Below are 13,502 nucleotides of genomic sequence, written 5' to 3' on the forward strand. Positions count from 1 at the left end.
AATGTCGTTTAACGCTTCAGATGAATGTATTCTTCTCAATTTTCAAAAAGACTTACGGGATGCTGACATACTGATGCATTCAGCCATATACCCACACCCAAAGGACCCACCTGGTTGTCAGTGAGTCTGTTTCCACTCAGCTCACTAACAACCACTCTCCCATTTCTGCTCTCTGCAGTAGTCAAAAAAATAAATAAATAAATAAACTAATAATGCTCTTCCTATGAATCTAAAGCCAAAATGACAATAGGGAAGATGGAAGAGCCTATGTAAAATGTGCCATTAGGCTGCCTTTCCTTAGGAATATAAATGAAAAGATAATAATTAATTTATGTGATTTTTAAACAAAACATATAGAATCTGGAATATTCTGGGACAATTATATTTATAAATGAGTTTTTCTTACAGCTATCTGCTACTTAGTTGGGAGGAACCAAGAGGGCAAGAACCCCTGTATCCTCAATACTAGAGCAAGGTGCTCAAGTGCTTCCATAGTTACTGCTGAATAAACATCTATAGAATGAATGAAGTTTAACTGAAATGGCTCCATAGTCTTCTAAAAACTTCTGTTTCTCATTTAACCTGATGAAACTAGAAGAAAAAGCAGGTGGTAATTATTTGGCAGCTAATTTTACACTTATAAAATCTGAATTCATTATTAATTCATAAATATTATATTTCTGAAATTTTGTATTCACTTCCTGTTTTTCCTCATATGTCTACATATATATTTCTGTGTATATTTTTTAAAATGACCGGTGCTTAATATTACTGCATTATGGATAAAATTAAACCTATTTTGACATTTAGAACACTTTCCCTTTTTCTTTTTTTAAATAATACCCTGGTGAAATCCTTGCTTATAAATTTTTATGTGCTTCTAATTATTTCCTTAGAATATACTCCTCCCAAAATTACTGGATTCATAGCAGGAACACAGTATTAAATTGAATTTAGAAAGGTTATACCCATTCATACTCCCATCACCACTGGGTGCCCATTTCACTGAACCCTTTCCAACCCTATCACTAAAGTATCACATTCCAGCAATCAGAAATAGTATGATAGCGTCACAGTGTCTGCATGACTTCAGTTGGTCTGCTTTCCTTTGGTATCATGCTCCTAAATTCTGGTGGCTTGTAAATATGCCATAGAAACTGGCAGTGTAAGTTTTTCATCATTACTCTTTCTTCTAAACTTTACTTGGTTATTGTTGTCCACTTATTCTTCAAGATGAATCAAAAAACAGTGCAGTACATATAGACAAGTGCTTGAAGTTGAGAACTTCTGGACCCCAACACTCTGTCCTTGTACTGCAGTTTGAGGAACAGTTAATGAAAAGTTACTTTCGTTTATCACCTTGTATTTTCTTTTTTCTATCTTTATTGGACTATAATTGCTTTTCAATGTGTTAGTTTCTGCTGTACAACAAAGTGAATCAGCTATATGTATACATACATCCTTATATCACCTTGTATTGATACGGTGTCATCATAAACACAGATAGATAAAAGGGCTGGTATTGACTGATTATATGATGGTCATTCAGATGATCCCCAATATGTACATGTTCAATTATGTTTAGATTATCATCAAAATTCAAAAATTAAAACACTTTTTATTACAACCTGGGAGTGTTCAACTTTGGGAAAGGCTAGCGTGGTGTTAGGAATAGGGATAAGTTGACCTGCACACACTCAGACACACACTACACACATCCATCCACCCTCGACCTCTCTGACCACAACTCCTAAGACTCTTACTGTCTTCACTGGGCCCCACCAGCCTCACTGGCCACCTTGCTTTTCATACGACACACCAGACACACTCATATGTGAAGCTATATATGCACATATGCAAGTCTAAGTATATTACCATTTATCATCCATAAACTTTTCTTCTTTACATTAGTTTTATCTTTCCTTTTAGTTGGCTGCCTAACTGACAGCTGTTTTTAAACATGAATAGATACTGAATTTTACCAATTGTCTCTGTAGCATTAACTGAAATAAGGAATCATACTTTCTTCTCTGGGGTAAATTTTGCTTAGGCATTAGGATATTTCCTTTAAAAAAATACTGCTATGTTTCATATTAGAATTATGCTAAATTTGTAAAATGAATGGGAAAGAATTTATCTACCCCTTTCCCCTTATGGCCTGCAACTATTTTTTATAAGAAGGAAATTGTTTCCTAACCATTTCAAAGAATTTTATCCATAAAACCATGAGGTCTGGAATTCTTTTTTGTAGGTAACACTATGGCAACTTTCCAAATTTCTTTCCTTGATGTGAGTCATTAAGACTTGAAATTTATAAGCATAGTATATAATTATGCCTTGTTATTCAAACAGATTTAGTTCCTTCTATTTTTATTGCACTTTCTCATTCCTACTTTTTGTAAACTAGCATTTTGTTCCCCTTTCTCTAGACTTGCAAAAAGAAAATGGTTTAATATTGGCCTTTTCTGTCTTATAATCATTACTTATACTTTACTTCCTTCTTCCTATTTTCATTTAAGACTTGTTTTATATATTTTTCTAACTTCTGGTTAAGATTTAATATGGGTTTTTTTTTTTGTCTGTTTTGTTCACCAATATGTTTCAAATGCCTAGAGTAGGTGCTCAAAAATATTTGTTGAATGAATGAATTTGCCTCTCAGTTCAGCTTTGCAGCCTGGCTTAGCTGCTACTTGATAATCTGTTTGTGATGAAACATTTGATGTTTCTTTAACATAAAAGTTACTTTTGAGAACATACGTTTTTAAATTCCAAGCAAGTAAGCGTTCTTAGTATACTACCTTAATGTTAATTTCTAGCTTTACTACAAAAAATGTAGCCTATACACATTCTACTTTTCGGAATTCATCAAGGTTTTACCTGTGGCTCATTATAAGACCATTTTCATACAAATAGTTCATAAATATTTAAAACTAATGTGTATTCCTAAAGGTACAAAAGTTGATACAGTCTGTTTCTGGTCTACTATGCTTCTGTTAACCCCTCCTTGATCTCAAATAGTTTTTGCTTTATACACTTCAATGACATCTTATTTAAAGATCCAAGATTGCACCTTCACTGCAATCTATATCTTTAAGCCAAATATAAAGTGACTTTCTTTGTCCTAGTTATTGTTTCTTTAAAATACTGAATTCGACTCTGTTCAATATTAGTAGGATTATGCATGTCTTCCCTCTGCCTATCCCTTCTTTCTTTCTTTTTTTGTCCTTTATTTCATGTGTCTTTGACCATCTTTTTATGTTTTACATTCTCTGGTGATTTGCTTTTAGGAATGTTTCTCATAAATGCACAGTTCGATTTCTTTTTTCACTCAATCTTTACAGGCTTCAACTTTTAATATGGGAGCTTTAACTTATTTACATTAAAAAGGGCAGGCACTGCCTCTGTAATCTTGTTTTATGCTTTCCATTTAAATGCTTCTTAGCCATTTCCTTGATTTTATCTTTTGCCACACAGACTGTTTTCTTTGCTCATTCTCTTTACTCCAATGATCTGAATGTATCTATCTCATTTACTAGAGGTTTTAAGAACATTTTTAACAAGCATACTTGGACCTGCTTTTCTCTTATTGACAATGCCAGAAATGAAACAAAATCTTATGGGTGTATCCCATGATGAATCAGAAATTTAGTATGCTTCGAAATCTTAATTCATATTGATATTTTCCAGTATGTAGAGTGCCAAATACAGAATATTATAGATTTCCTAGACTGACTCTTTAGATGTAAAATGATAATACTGGATGGATGAATACCTGGCTGTACCATCACAGGTGTTCGAATAATTGCCTTTCCTAGTGTTGACTGTTGGAGTGGTGTTCTAATCACCGTCATACCAGGGCGGATCTGAGGCCCTGTGATTACCTACAAATAACACAAAGGACAATGAATTAAAATGTTTTTAAAAGACTAAAGCATGATGGACTTAGAACAGATATCTTTAAACATTCCATATTGATAAACATGTCTACAGAAATTACAGAAGTTCTTGGACATTACATATTAAATTATATTAAGCATCAGAATAAAGATAGAACTTTGAGGGGAAAAAAGTAATTTAAAGGAGATCACAAGAAATTCCTTGTCACTGATACCAAGAATAGCCTACAGACTAAAAGGAAGGATACAAGACCCAAGAAAGCTCTGCTCTATAACCACCACAGTTGCTCACAGGAAAATGATGAGTCCTATTTTCCCTGAGCTCCAATCCTTATCTGTAACCTGGAGAACACAGGGGCAAGATCAGAGACCAAAAGTTCTTTCCTAATTTAAAGGAGAGACTACACAGCATATTATTTTCAGTGTTAGGTTTAGAACATTCTCAAGTCTGCAAAACATTAAACTTTTTCCATAATACTAGTGCCAAGGAAATGATGTATCTAATATGTGTGCATATCAGCTGATAGACTCGTTAATGCTGTGGATTATGTTTTCACTCTACTTCTTAGCTGCATAGCACGTCGTTTTCCTGGGTGATCCAGTATTGCCCACTGTTTTCAATAAAGACATTTTCTTTGTAAAATCCTGGAAAGCAATTCTTATGATTCATAAACTATACTAATGTGCTATTAACTAAATGTTAAAAATTAACAGTTCACTTGAAATGTAAGTAACAGATTTTTTTAAAAATCAGTACTTTGTCACAGATTAAGTAAAAGGTAAAGAAAAATTAGAAGCTGGATTAATCCTGGAAGAGGCCATTCTAAAAACTTCAACCAATGTGGTTAACACCAAATAAACCTGTAAAGAACTCTTACTTGGGAAGTGCTTGTAGTTCCTCCAGAGCTTGAGGTATTGGGCCTAATCGTGACTGTTGCTGTCCTGGGCTGGAATGAAGTAAAGGTTTGCTGACTTGTACCTGTACTGGATGGAATGATACCCAGGACTTTCTGCTGTACTTGAACAACGCCTTGAAAAAAAGATGAAGAAGTAATTGATAACTGCCCCTTTCATAAAACATTAGGTATTGCTTGGTTCCTGAGGAGAAACCAGGTGTGGCGGGGGTTTATAGTGGGCTACATAAAATGTGAGATCCGAAGACTGAAATCAGTGAAAAGGAAATGAAAAATAATGGCAACAGTATGATCTGGCAAATGTGAATTAAAACTCTTCACATTTCCCTTACCTCCTTGCGTTGCTGGCACATTTACAGCGACAATCTTGCTGTTTGCAGGAAGTGGCAGTTTGGTAATTACTTTTCCTGCCATAGTGACTGGATTGCCTGTAATTTGGAACGTCTGACCTGTGCTGGCAATGGTTGTAGCAGATGTGGCAGCTGTGCTGGTGGCTAATGGGGTATAAGACATTTAATAAGCTTCAGATTTAAAATAACCAGCAACGTAGTGACTTCTAGGAAGGCACCAATGCATGAAATGTGGCTCATTTTGTATTTTTAAGAAAACATTCCTCTCCACTCAAAGTAAGTGAACCATGTAAATGCTGAAAGTGAAATAATGTAAGAGAGGAGTTTTGCTAATGTAATATTATGAATATTATCTGTAACAAACCTACTGTTACAGTTTGTTTGCTCAATCAGCTGCAGAAGAAAAATACTTTTCTAAAGAAACATTTCATTTCAGTAGGTAAAGGACTGAAATTTCTTTTTCTTGAATGAAAGCAATCTTTTATTTAATCACAGTTGTGTACCTGAATTTGACTGGCCTTGCTTAACCCAGGTAGCAAAGGTCTGATGAAAGTTCTTGTTCTGCTGGAATGTTACTGTAGCTGGAGATCCAACTTTAGTAGTTAGTACCATTTTAGTGCCAGTTGTAACTGAGCCACTTATGGGGGCCACCATAACTTTCTGTGCTGGAGAGATGGTACTAGTTGTACTGTTTGTTGGGGAAGTAGTGGAAGCTGCAATTACTGTAGGCTTCTGCTGTTCCAATCGTTTCTAGAAAAGTCAGGGAGAGAAATCATGAACCAAAATCGTTCCAAATAAAAACACCATTCTGCATGAAGTCCAGCCACATTTCCTCTCAATCTAAGAAAGTGCACCAAATTTCTAAAATATTTAACTTCTGAAAATATGCCCGTACAAATTTACACTCGAATTTAATTTCTCGAGGGAGGCAACATTTTTATGACTCTAAATCACATATACTTTATTAAAAGCAGTAAGTTTTTGGTAACATAAATTTGAAATGATCAAGTTTTTCCAGTCTGTGCAAAGGTCCAAGCTTTCAGACTGAAAGTGCAAGAGACGTGGGTGATCTTACTGGAGACAGGATACCTTGCGATTCAGCTGTGGGGTTTAGAACAGACAGACAGCAAATGATGGGACCTGTCATGTTAATTTACCCAATCATAAAGAACATGTCAATATGTAAGTATCACTATTCAAGTTGGCAAACCTGCAATCAAACAAGCTGAAAATAATAAATAATTTTACTAGATTTGTATTTTTCAGTTCAAGTATTTTTACAGAAAAATCCTTTAGACTATTTTATACAGAACGGTATAATCGGATCTTTCAGACTATAGTGTTATTAAAGACGATTTGCGTTTCTTTACCCAGAGATTGCTGCCTTTTCCTGACAGCTTATCGACATGACAGTTTAAGTTTACACATGTAAAAACTACAACTTGATCTTTTTGAATTATAGTTTCCTCAGTGTATATGCCCAGTAGTGGGATTGCTGGGTCGTATGGTAGTTCTATTTTTACTTTTTTAAGGAACCTCCATGCTGTTCTCCATAGTGACTGTACCAATTCACATTCCCACCAGCAGTGCAAGAGTGTTCCCTTTTCTCCACACCCTCTCCAGCATTTAATTGTTTCTAGATTTTTTGATGATGGCCATTCTGACTGGTGTGAAGTGATACCTCATTGTCGTTTTGGTTTGCATTTCTCTAATGATTAGTGATGTTGAGCATCCTTTCATGTGTTTGTTGGCAATCTGTATATCTTCTTTGGAGAAATGTCTATTTAGGTCTTCTGCCCATTTTTGGATTGGGTTGTTTATTTTTTTGATATTGAGCTGCATGAGCTGCTTGTATATTTTGGAGATTAATCCTTTGTCAGTTGCTTCGTTTGCAACTATTTTCTCCCATTCTGAGGGTTGTCTTTTCGCCTTGTTTATGGTTTCCTTTGCTGTGCAAAAGCTTTTAAGTTTCATTAGGTCCCATTTGTTTATTTTTGCTTTTATTTCCATTTCTCTAGGAGGTGGGTCAAAAAGGATCTTGCTGTGATTTATGTCACAGGGTGTTCTGCCTACGTTTTCCTCTAAGAGTTTTATAATGTCTGGCTTTACATTTAGGTCTTTAATCCATTTTGAGTTTATTTTTGTGTATGGTGTTATGGAGTGTTCTAATTTCCTTCTTTTACATGTAGCTGTCCAGTTTTCCTGGTTCTGAAGAACCTAGGGGAAGGACAGGAATAAAGATGCAGACATAAAGAATGGACTTGAGGACACAGGGAGGGGGAAGGGTAAGCTGGGATGAAGTGAGAGAGTGGCATGCACATATATATATATACTACCAAATGTAAAATAGACAGCTAGTGGGAAGCAGCCACACAGCACAGGGAGATCAGCTCAGTGCTTTGTGACCACCTAGAGGGGTGTGATAGGGAGGGTGGGAGGGAGATGCAAGAGGGAGGAGATATGGGATATATGTATATGTATAGCTGGTTCACTTTGTTATAAAGCAGAAACTAACACACCATTGTAAAGCAATTATACTCCAATAAAGATGTTAAAACAAACAAACAAACAAAAAAAAACCTACAGCTGGCACTGACTACAAACCTGGTGGCAAACCCTTTACCCCTTCATTATCTTATTTAATTCTTGGACCAACCCAATAAAGTTGCTGGTTCTGTGATTTAAAGATGAGGAAACTGAGACTTAGGGAGGTTGTAAAACTAGCCCAAGGTCACAGAGCTAGTAAATGCTGGAGCTGAGTCGTGTACGAAGATCAAATTCCAATGCTGAACTATTTCTTGCCATCAAACACTGCTCATCAAAGACAGCATACCTAGTCTTTTTACTGTTACTTTTGTATATGTCCTGTATGCCTTAAAATAATGTGAGGTATTTTACATAATTTCTCATTCCTCAGAAGAAAATGAGGGCTTCCCTGGTGGTGCAGTGGTTGAGAATCTGCCTGCCAATGCAGGGGACATGGGTTCGAGCCCTGGTCTGGGAAGATCCCACATGCTGCGGAGCAACTAAGCCCATGCGCCAAAACTACTGAGCCTGCACTCTAGAGCCCGCAAGCCACAACTACTGAAGCCCGTGCGCCTAGAGCATGTGCTCCGCAACAAGAGAAGCCACCGCAATGAGAAGCTCGCGCACCGCAACGAAGAGTAGCCCCCACTAGCTGCAAGTAGAGAAAACCTGCACGCAGCAACAAAGACCCAACGTAGCCAAAAATAAATAAATAAATAAATTTATATTTAAAAAAAAAAGAAGAAAAGGAGCTTAGTTTTGGATTCTTGGAAATGTCATCCAATTGGATCAGTTAAAAAATAAAGGAGGTGGGCTTCCCTGGTGGCGCAGTGGTTGAGAGTCTGCCTGCCGATGCAGGGGACATGGGTTCGTGCCCCGGTCTAGGAGGATCCCACATGCCGCGGAGCGGCTGGGCCCGTGAGCCATGGCCGCTGAGCCTGTGCATCCGGAGCCTGTGGTCCGCAACGGGAGAGGCCACAACAGTGAGAGGCCCGCGTACCACAAAAAAAAAGGAAAAAAAAAAATGAAAAAAAAAAAATAATAATAATAAAGGAGGCAAGAAAAACAAAACAACTAAACCCATAGTTATTTTCTGGGGCTATGCCTTCAAAAATTGGAAATGTTGACTATGGGAAATATAGCCAATATTTTGTAATAACTGTAAATGGAGTACAACCTTTAAAAATTGTATAAAAAATTTTTTAAAATTACAGGGGGAAAAAATCACAGGTTTGACATGTCCACAAAATCTGCTGGGTTTGTACACATGTTCAAAACAGCAAGTTTGTCATTAAACTCTAGCTGTCATTATTTCTCAATTTTTGCATGGAAAAAAAGTTTCGATCATATTCATTGCTAAATTTGGAAAACATTAAAATGAAGATTGACTTGTTTTGAGAAAGATATTTTAAATAAATTTTTTTGTTTGTTTGTTTTTTGTTTTTGTACGCAGGCCTCTCACTGTTGTGGCCTCTCCTGTTGCGGAGCACAGGCTCCGGACGTGCAGGCTCAGCGGCCATGGCTCACGCGCCCAGCCACTCCACGACATGCTGGATCTTCCCGGACCGGGGCACGAACCCGTGTCCCCTGCATCGGCAGGCGGACTCTCAACCACTGCACCACCAGGGAAGCCCCTAAATAAAAATTCTGAAGTAATATATAGATTAAGTATATACTGCTCTGTTCAATTAAGCTATATACAGGTGCATGTCCATCACCTCAGAAACTGACACACATAGGAAAAGCAAAGAATACAATGTTCTTGGGGGACTCAGAGAGGTAATACATCACCAAGTTCAGGTTCTGACTTTCAACTGCCAGAGAAAAGCTCATTATCAAATTAAAGAAATTGACCCCCTGGCCCCCCCCAAAAGTAATACCTTGGGTTACATTGTAGAGATGACAAAACACATCCATAAAATGAAAAACAAAACAACTAGCCAGTCTTTCTATGAGTGGAGAGATAGACATGACAAAATCCAGAAGTGCTGTTATCTCAAACTTTGATCTAAGTGAAGATGACCTATAGTAACCACTGTAAAATATACAAGAACTTGAAAAAATATTTTATAAAATATGAGGAAAAAGGTAAAACATGAGGAAATGAGTCTGATTTATTTATGTAATATGTAATTTTTAAGTAAGTTATGTGTAACTAAGTTAATGATACCTATTTTATCTATTTCTATTTTATCAATATCCTGAAAGTTTATATATTCAAGTTTGGCTAAAAACTTTCATAGTATCTTCTTATTAGAAGGAAGGGGTAATTATCTTTTATTTGGGTCCCTAAATAGTCAGGCACATATGATACATCACAGTATGGAAATACTAAGAGACCACAGTAGCCTGATGACCACCAATTACAACAAACTTATACTTTTAGTAGAACTCACTTTTTCATAGACTACAGAGATTTTACGGATTGGAATTTTACAGGAAAAAATTATCTTTAGAAACTACCCTTTGAATTATAAATATAATAAATAAGAGAAATTATACTTCAAACATTGTTCTTCAAATGTGTACACTTTTTGCAAAACCAAAGCTTGGTATATCCACAGAGCTATTTTCAAGTACTGAAATTAAGATATATATGAGATACACGTAAAAATAAAACCACATGAATATAAAATTACTCTGCTTTTAGTGTGCAAAAATTTGGCTAAAAATGTCAATTCGCTGCCAGGTGGGACTGGTACCAACTCCCCCACCTGCTGGGCAGCCAATCGCTGCTGTTTGAGATGAGCCTCCATTTGGGCCTTGAAGTCCTCTGCCTTCTTCTGTTCACTAACCTTAGCCTGTTGCTCAACTGCTTGTGCCTTTTCTTTCTCCACTCTGCAGGGAAAGAAAGGAGGAATTTATCAGAAACTACAGGCATACCTCATAGATATTGTGGGTTTGGTTCCAGATCACTGCAATAAAGCAAATGTCGCAATAAAGTGAGTCACATGATTTTTCTGGTTTCCCAGTGCATATAAAAGTGATGTTTACACTATACTGTAGTCTACTAAGTGTGCAATAACATCATGTCTAAAAAAAAAAGTACATACCTTAATTTAAAAAATACTTTATTGCTAAAAAATGCTAATAATCATCTGAGTTTTCAGTGAGTCGTAGTAGTAACATCAAAGATCACTGATCATAGATCATCATAACAAATATAATAATAATGAAAAGTTTTGAAATACTGTGAGAATTACCAAAATGTGACACAGAGACACAAAGTAAGCAAATGCTGTTGGGGAAATGGTGCCTACAGACTTTCTCAATGCAGAGTTGCCACAAGTCTTCAGCTTGTAAAAACCGCAGTATTTGCGAAGCGCGATAAAATGAGTATGCCTGTATCCTACTAGGCATCTGGCATCTAATATTAAGTGAAATCTGGTTAAGTTCCACATCATACAAAAAGTATAAAATTATTTCAATTTAAAAATAAAACATTTAAATTAAGGTAATTCAAAATTGACAAGCAGATAATAACTCATAAAAATTAGAAAGAGGACGTTAATAAACGATACACAGCTAGAGAATCAAAAGGTGGAGCAAAATTAGGACATATCGAATAAACTATTAAAGGGGTAATTCTTTAATTCTGAAGTGATAAAAATCTTCAGCATCTGATCACATATAAACCATTTCCTTACCTCTCAGCAAACGCCCTGATCTCCCATAATTCCAACTCTTCCTCTGCTACCCAGGTTTCAATAATAACAGGGCCAGTTTGCTTGGGCGTTTCTGGTCTCTTTGGCCGCAATGCACTCGATCGAAGGCCTTTCCTCTGAGGCGTAGGTGTTTCTTTGGAAAAGAAATCGGAGTATTTTAAGCAATATAGCTTCTAAATTATAGTACTTCTGGCATCTTCTCTTATATCATGAAAAGCAGGGATTGGCAAACATTTTCTTAAAGGGCCAGATGGTAAATACTTTAGACTATGCAGGCCAGATGGTCTCTACTACAACTCCTCAACTCTGTATCATAAAAGGAGCCAAAGACAATACATAAGTCAGAAAGTGTGGCTGTGTTCCAATCAAACTTTATTAACAAAAGCAGATGGTGGGTCAAAGCTCATGGTTTGCTGGCCCCTGATATAAAAGCCCTATTAGCCTTTCCACAGCCTGTTCCCTCTGCCTGGAACACTACTCCTAGCCTCCTTCCCCCTCATTTGACTGGTGCCTAATTCATCCTTCAGACCGCAATGTGGATACAACCTTCTTCAAGAAGCGTAGCGTGTTCCTCCCAGCTGGGCTGGGTGTCCTTGAAATGTACAACTCTGGTGATCTGTATTTCCCTATCAGGGCACCGAGAAGAGGGACTGGAGACTTACTAATGTAAAGGAGGGATCGGAAACTATTAAGAATAGATATAATCTCCAGTGATAAGATTCTAAAAATAAAAAGTAGGGACAGACAAGCATTGAACCTTCCCGTATGTTCAGGGAAGAGGGAAGCAGTAGAATCACAGGCAAGCAACAGAAGGAAACTGAAACAGCAGCAGGACCTGGATTGTATGAAGTGATACAAGAAAAGAAAAGTGATTCAAGGAGACAGCAGTGGTTTGCATCAACGGCTGTGGAGTCAAGACTGACGACTGGTCAGGAACGCCTTCTTCCATCTGTGTGTCTTTGCCTATCAACTGAGCTGTCTATTCCTGTTCCAGGACATTGTTTTAGTTATACTAATATTTCATCATCTATTAGGGCAGCTACCCCCTTATTGTTACTCTTTTCAAAAAAGCCATTCTCATTTATTCTCCAAGATGAGCTTTTGAGTTGATTCAATCAAGATTCAAAAAATTAAATTTATCCATTTGGGGACAATTAACTTCTATAAAATAGTAAGCTTCTATTTATAGACAGCATCTTCTTTTTCCACGTTTCTTCATAGTTGTTCCCCTAAGTATTTTTACTACACAGGTAAAATAAAATTATTTATTTTTGTCTAATTATATATCTTGAATCTGGACACCTTACTGGACTCTTCTTAGTGTTAATAATTTTGATTCTCAAGTATAGAATTATTATACCTTTTCTTTGCTACCTTTAGAATAGGGGCTGGATTCCATTGTTCTACGTATTTGCCACCTAAGGCCTATCATGTAGGTGTCTATAAATGTTTCCTGAGTAACTCTTTATGCCTCTTAGGTTATTTCTACCCTGACCACTGAAGTATTACACAATAGCTTGAACCCTTGAGTCAACAAATCTTCACTGACCACTTATGTGTCAGATTCTACAGCAGGTTCCAGGACTACAACCAGACAGACTCAAAGGCTTGAGTCTTGGAGCTGACGGTCTGGTGTCAACCACTGCTCCATATCTTTAATTACTGATAAAAGAGGTATTTGTACCCTTCCTCTGCCTGGTACCATGACTGTAGGCATCACTGTGTGTCTAGTGGAATTTTGCTATGTTTACTGATTAAATATCATTTTAAAAACAGAATAGTTTGTGATGAAAAAGTATTTTTTTCAAAAGTTGAATAAAGAGTTAAAGAAACAGTTATAATCAAACTTCAATTCATAAAAGATATGGCTAACAGGTAAATAATAAAAGAAAAGACTTATTTCTACTCCTTACCTTTTGGTGCTTCTGGAACTCCAATGGGGCAGATGATTTTCCTGATACAATATTCAGATCGAATGCCATAAGGACCAACATCTCGCCTCTTAATTATTTCTGTTGTTGTGATTTCAGTTTCAGATGTTTCTATGGTGATTTAATTCACATAGTATTAATAACCACCCCAAATATTCAGAGAATAAAAAGGTACAACATCTGGTACTTTAAAAAGAGACTAGGGGCTTCCCTGGTGGTG

General features: G+C 36.6%; 1 protein-coding gene across 12 annotated transcripts in view; it reads right to left on the reverse strand.

Moving 5' to 3' along the window:
- The window catches only part of BPTF (bromodomain PHD finger transcription factor), a 139,619-nt gene that overhangs the window by 35,036 nt on the left and 91,081 nt on the right, over nucleotides 1–13,502 (reverse strand). For 8 of the 12 annotated variants that reach the window (XM_067715247.1, XM_067715245.1, XM_067715246.1 and 5 more), the window contains 7 exons: nucleotides 13,265–13,393; nucleotides 11,334–11,484; nucleotides 10,401–10,524; nucleotides 5,664–5,910; nucleotides 5,143–5,304; nucleotides 4,775–4,926; nucleotides 3,773–3,881 (listed from right to left, as the gene is read on the reverse strand). In XM_067715247.1, the coding sequence (XP_067571348.1) occupies nucleotides 3,773–3,881; nucleotides 4,775–4,926; nucleotides 5,143–5,304; nucleotides 5,664–5,910; nucleotides 10,401–10,524; nucleotides 11,334–11,484; nucleotides 13,265–13,393 (1,074 nt within the window). The remainder of the gene's footprint in view (nucleotides 1–3,772; nucleotides 3,882–4,774; nucleotides 4,927–5,142; nucleotides 5,305–5,663; nucleotides 5,911–10,400; nucleotides 10,525–11,333; nucleotides 11,485–13,264; nucleotides 13,394–13,502) is intronic. The other 4 variants (XM_067715250.1, XM_067715248.1, XM_067715242.1 and 1 more) reach the window with 3 other exon arrangements.

The sequence above is a fragment of the Pseudorca crassidens genome, chromosome 19 (genome assembly GCF_039906515.1).
Source record: "Pseudorca crassidens isolate mPseCra1 chromosome 19, mPseCra1.hap1, whole genome shotgun sequence".
Taxonomy (NCBI): Eukaryota; Metazoa; Chordata; class Mammalia; order Artiodactyla; family Delphinidae; genus Pseudorca; species Pseudorca crassidens.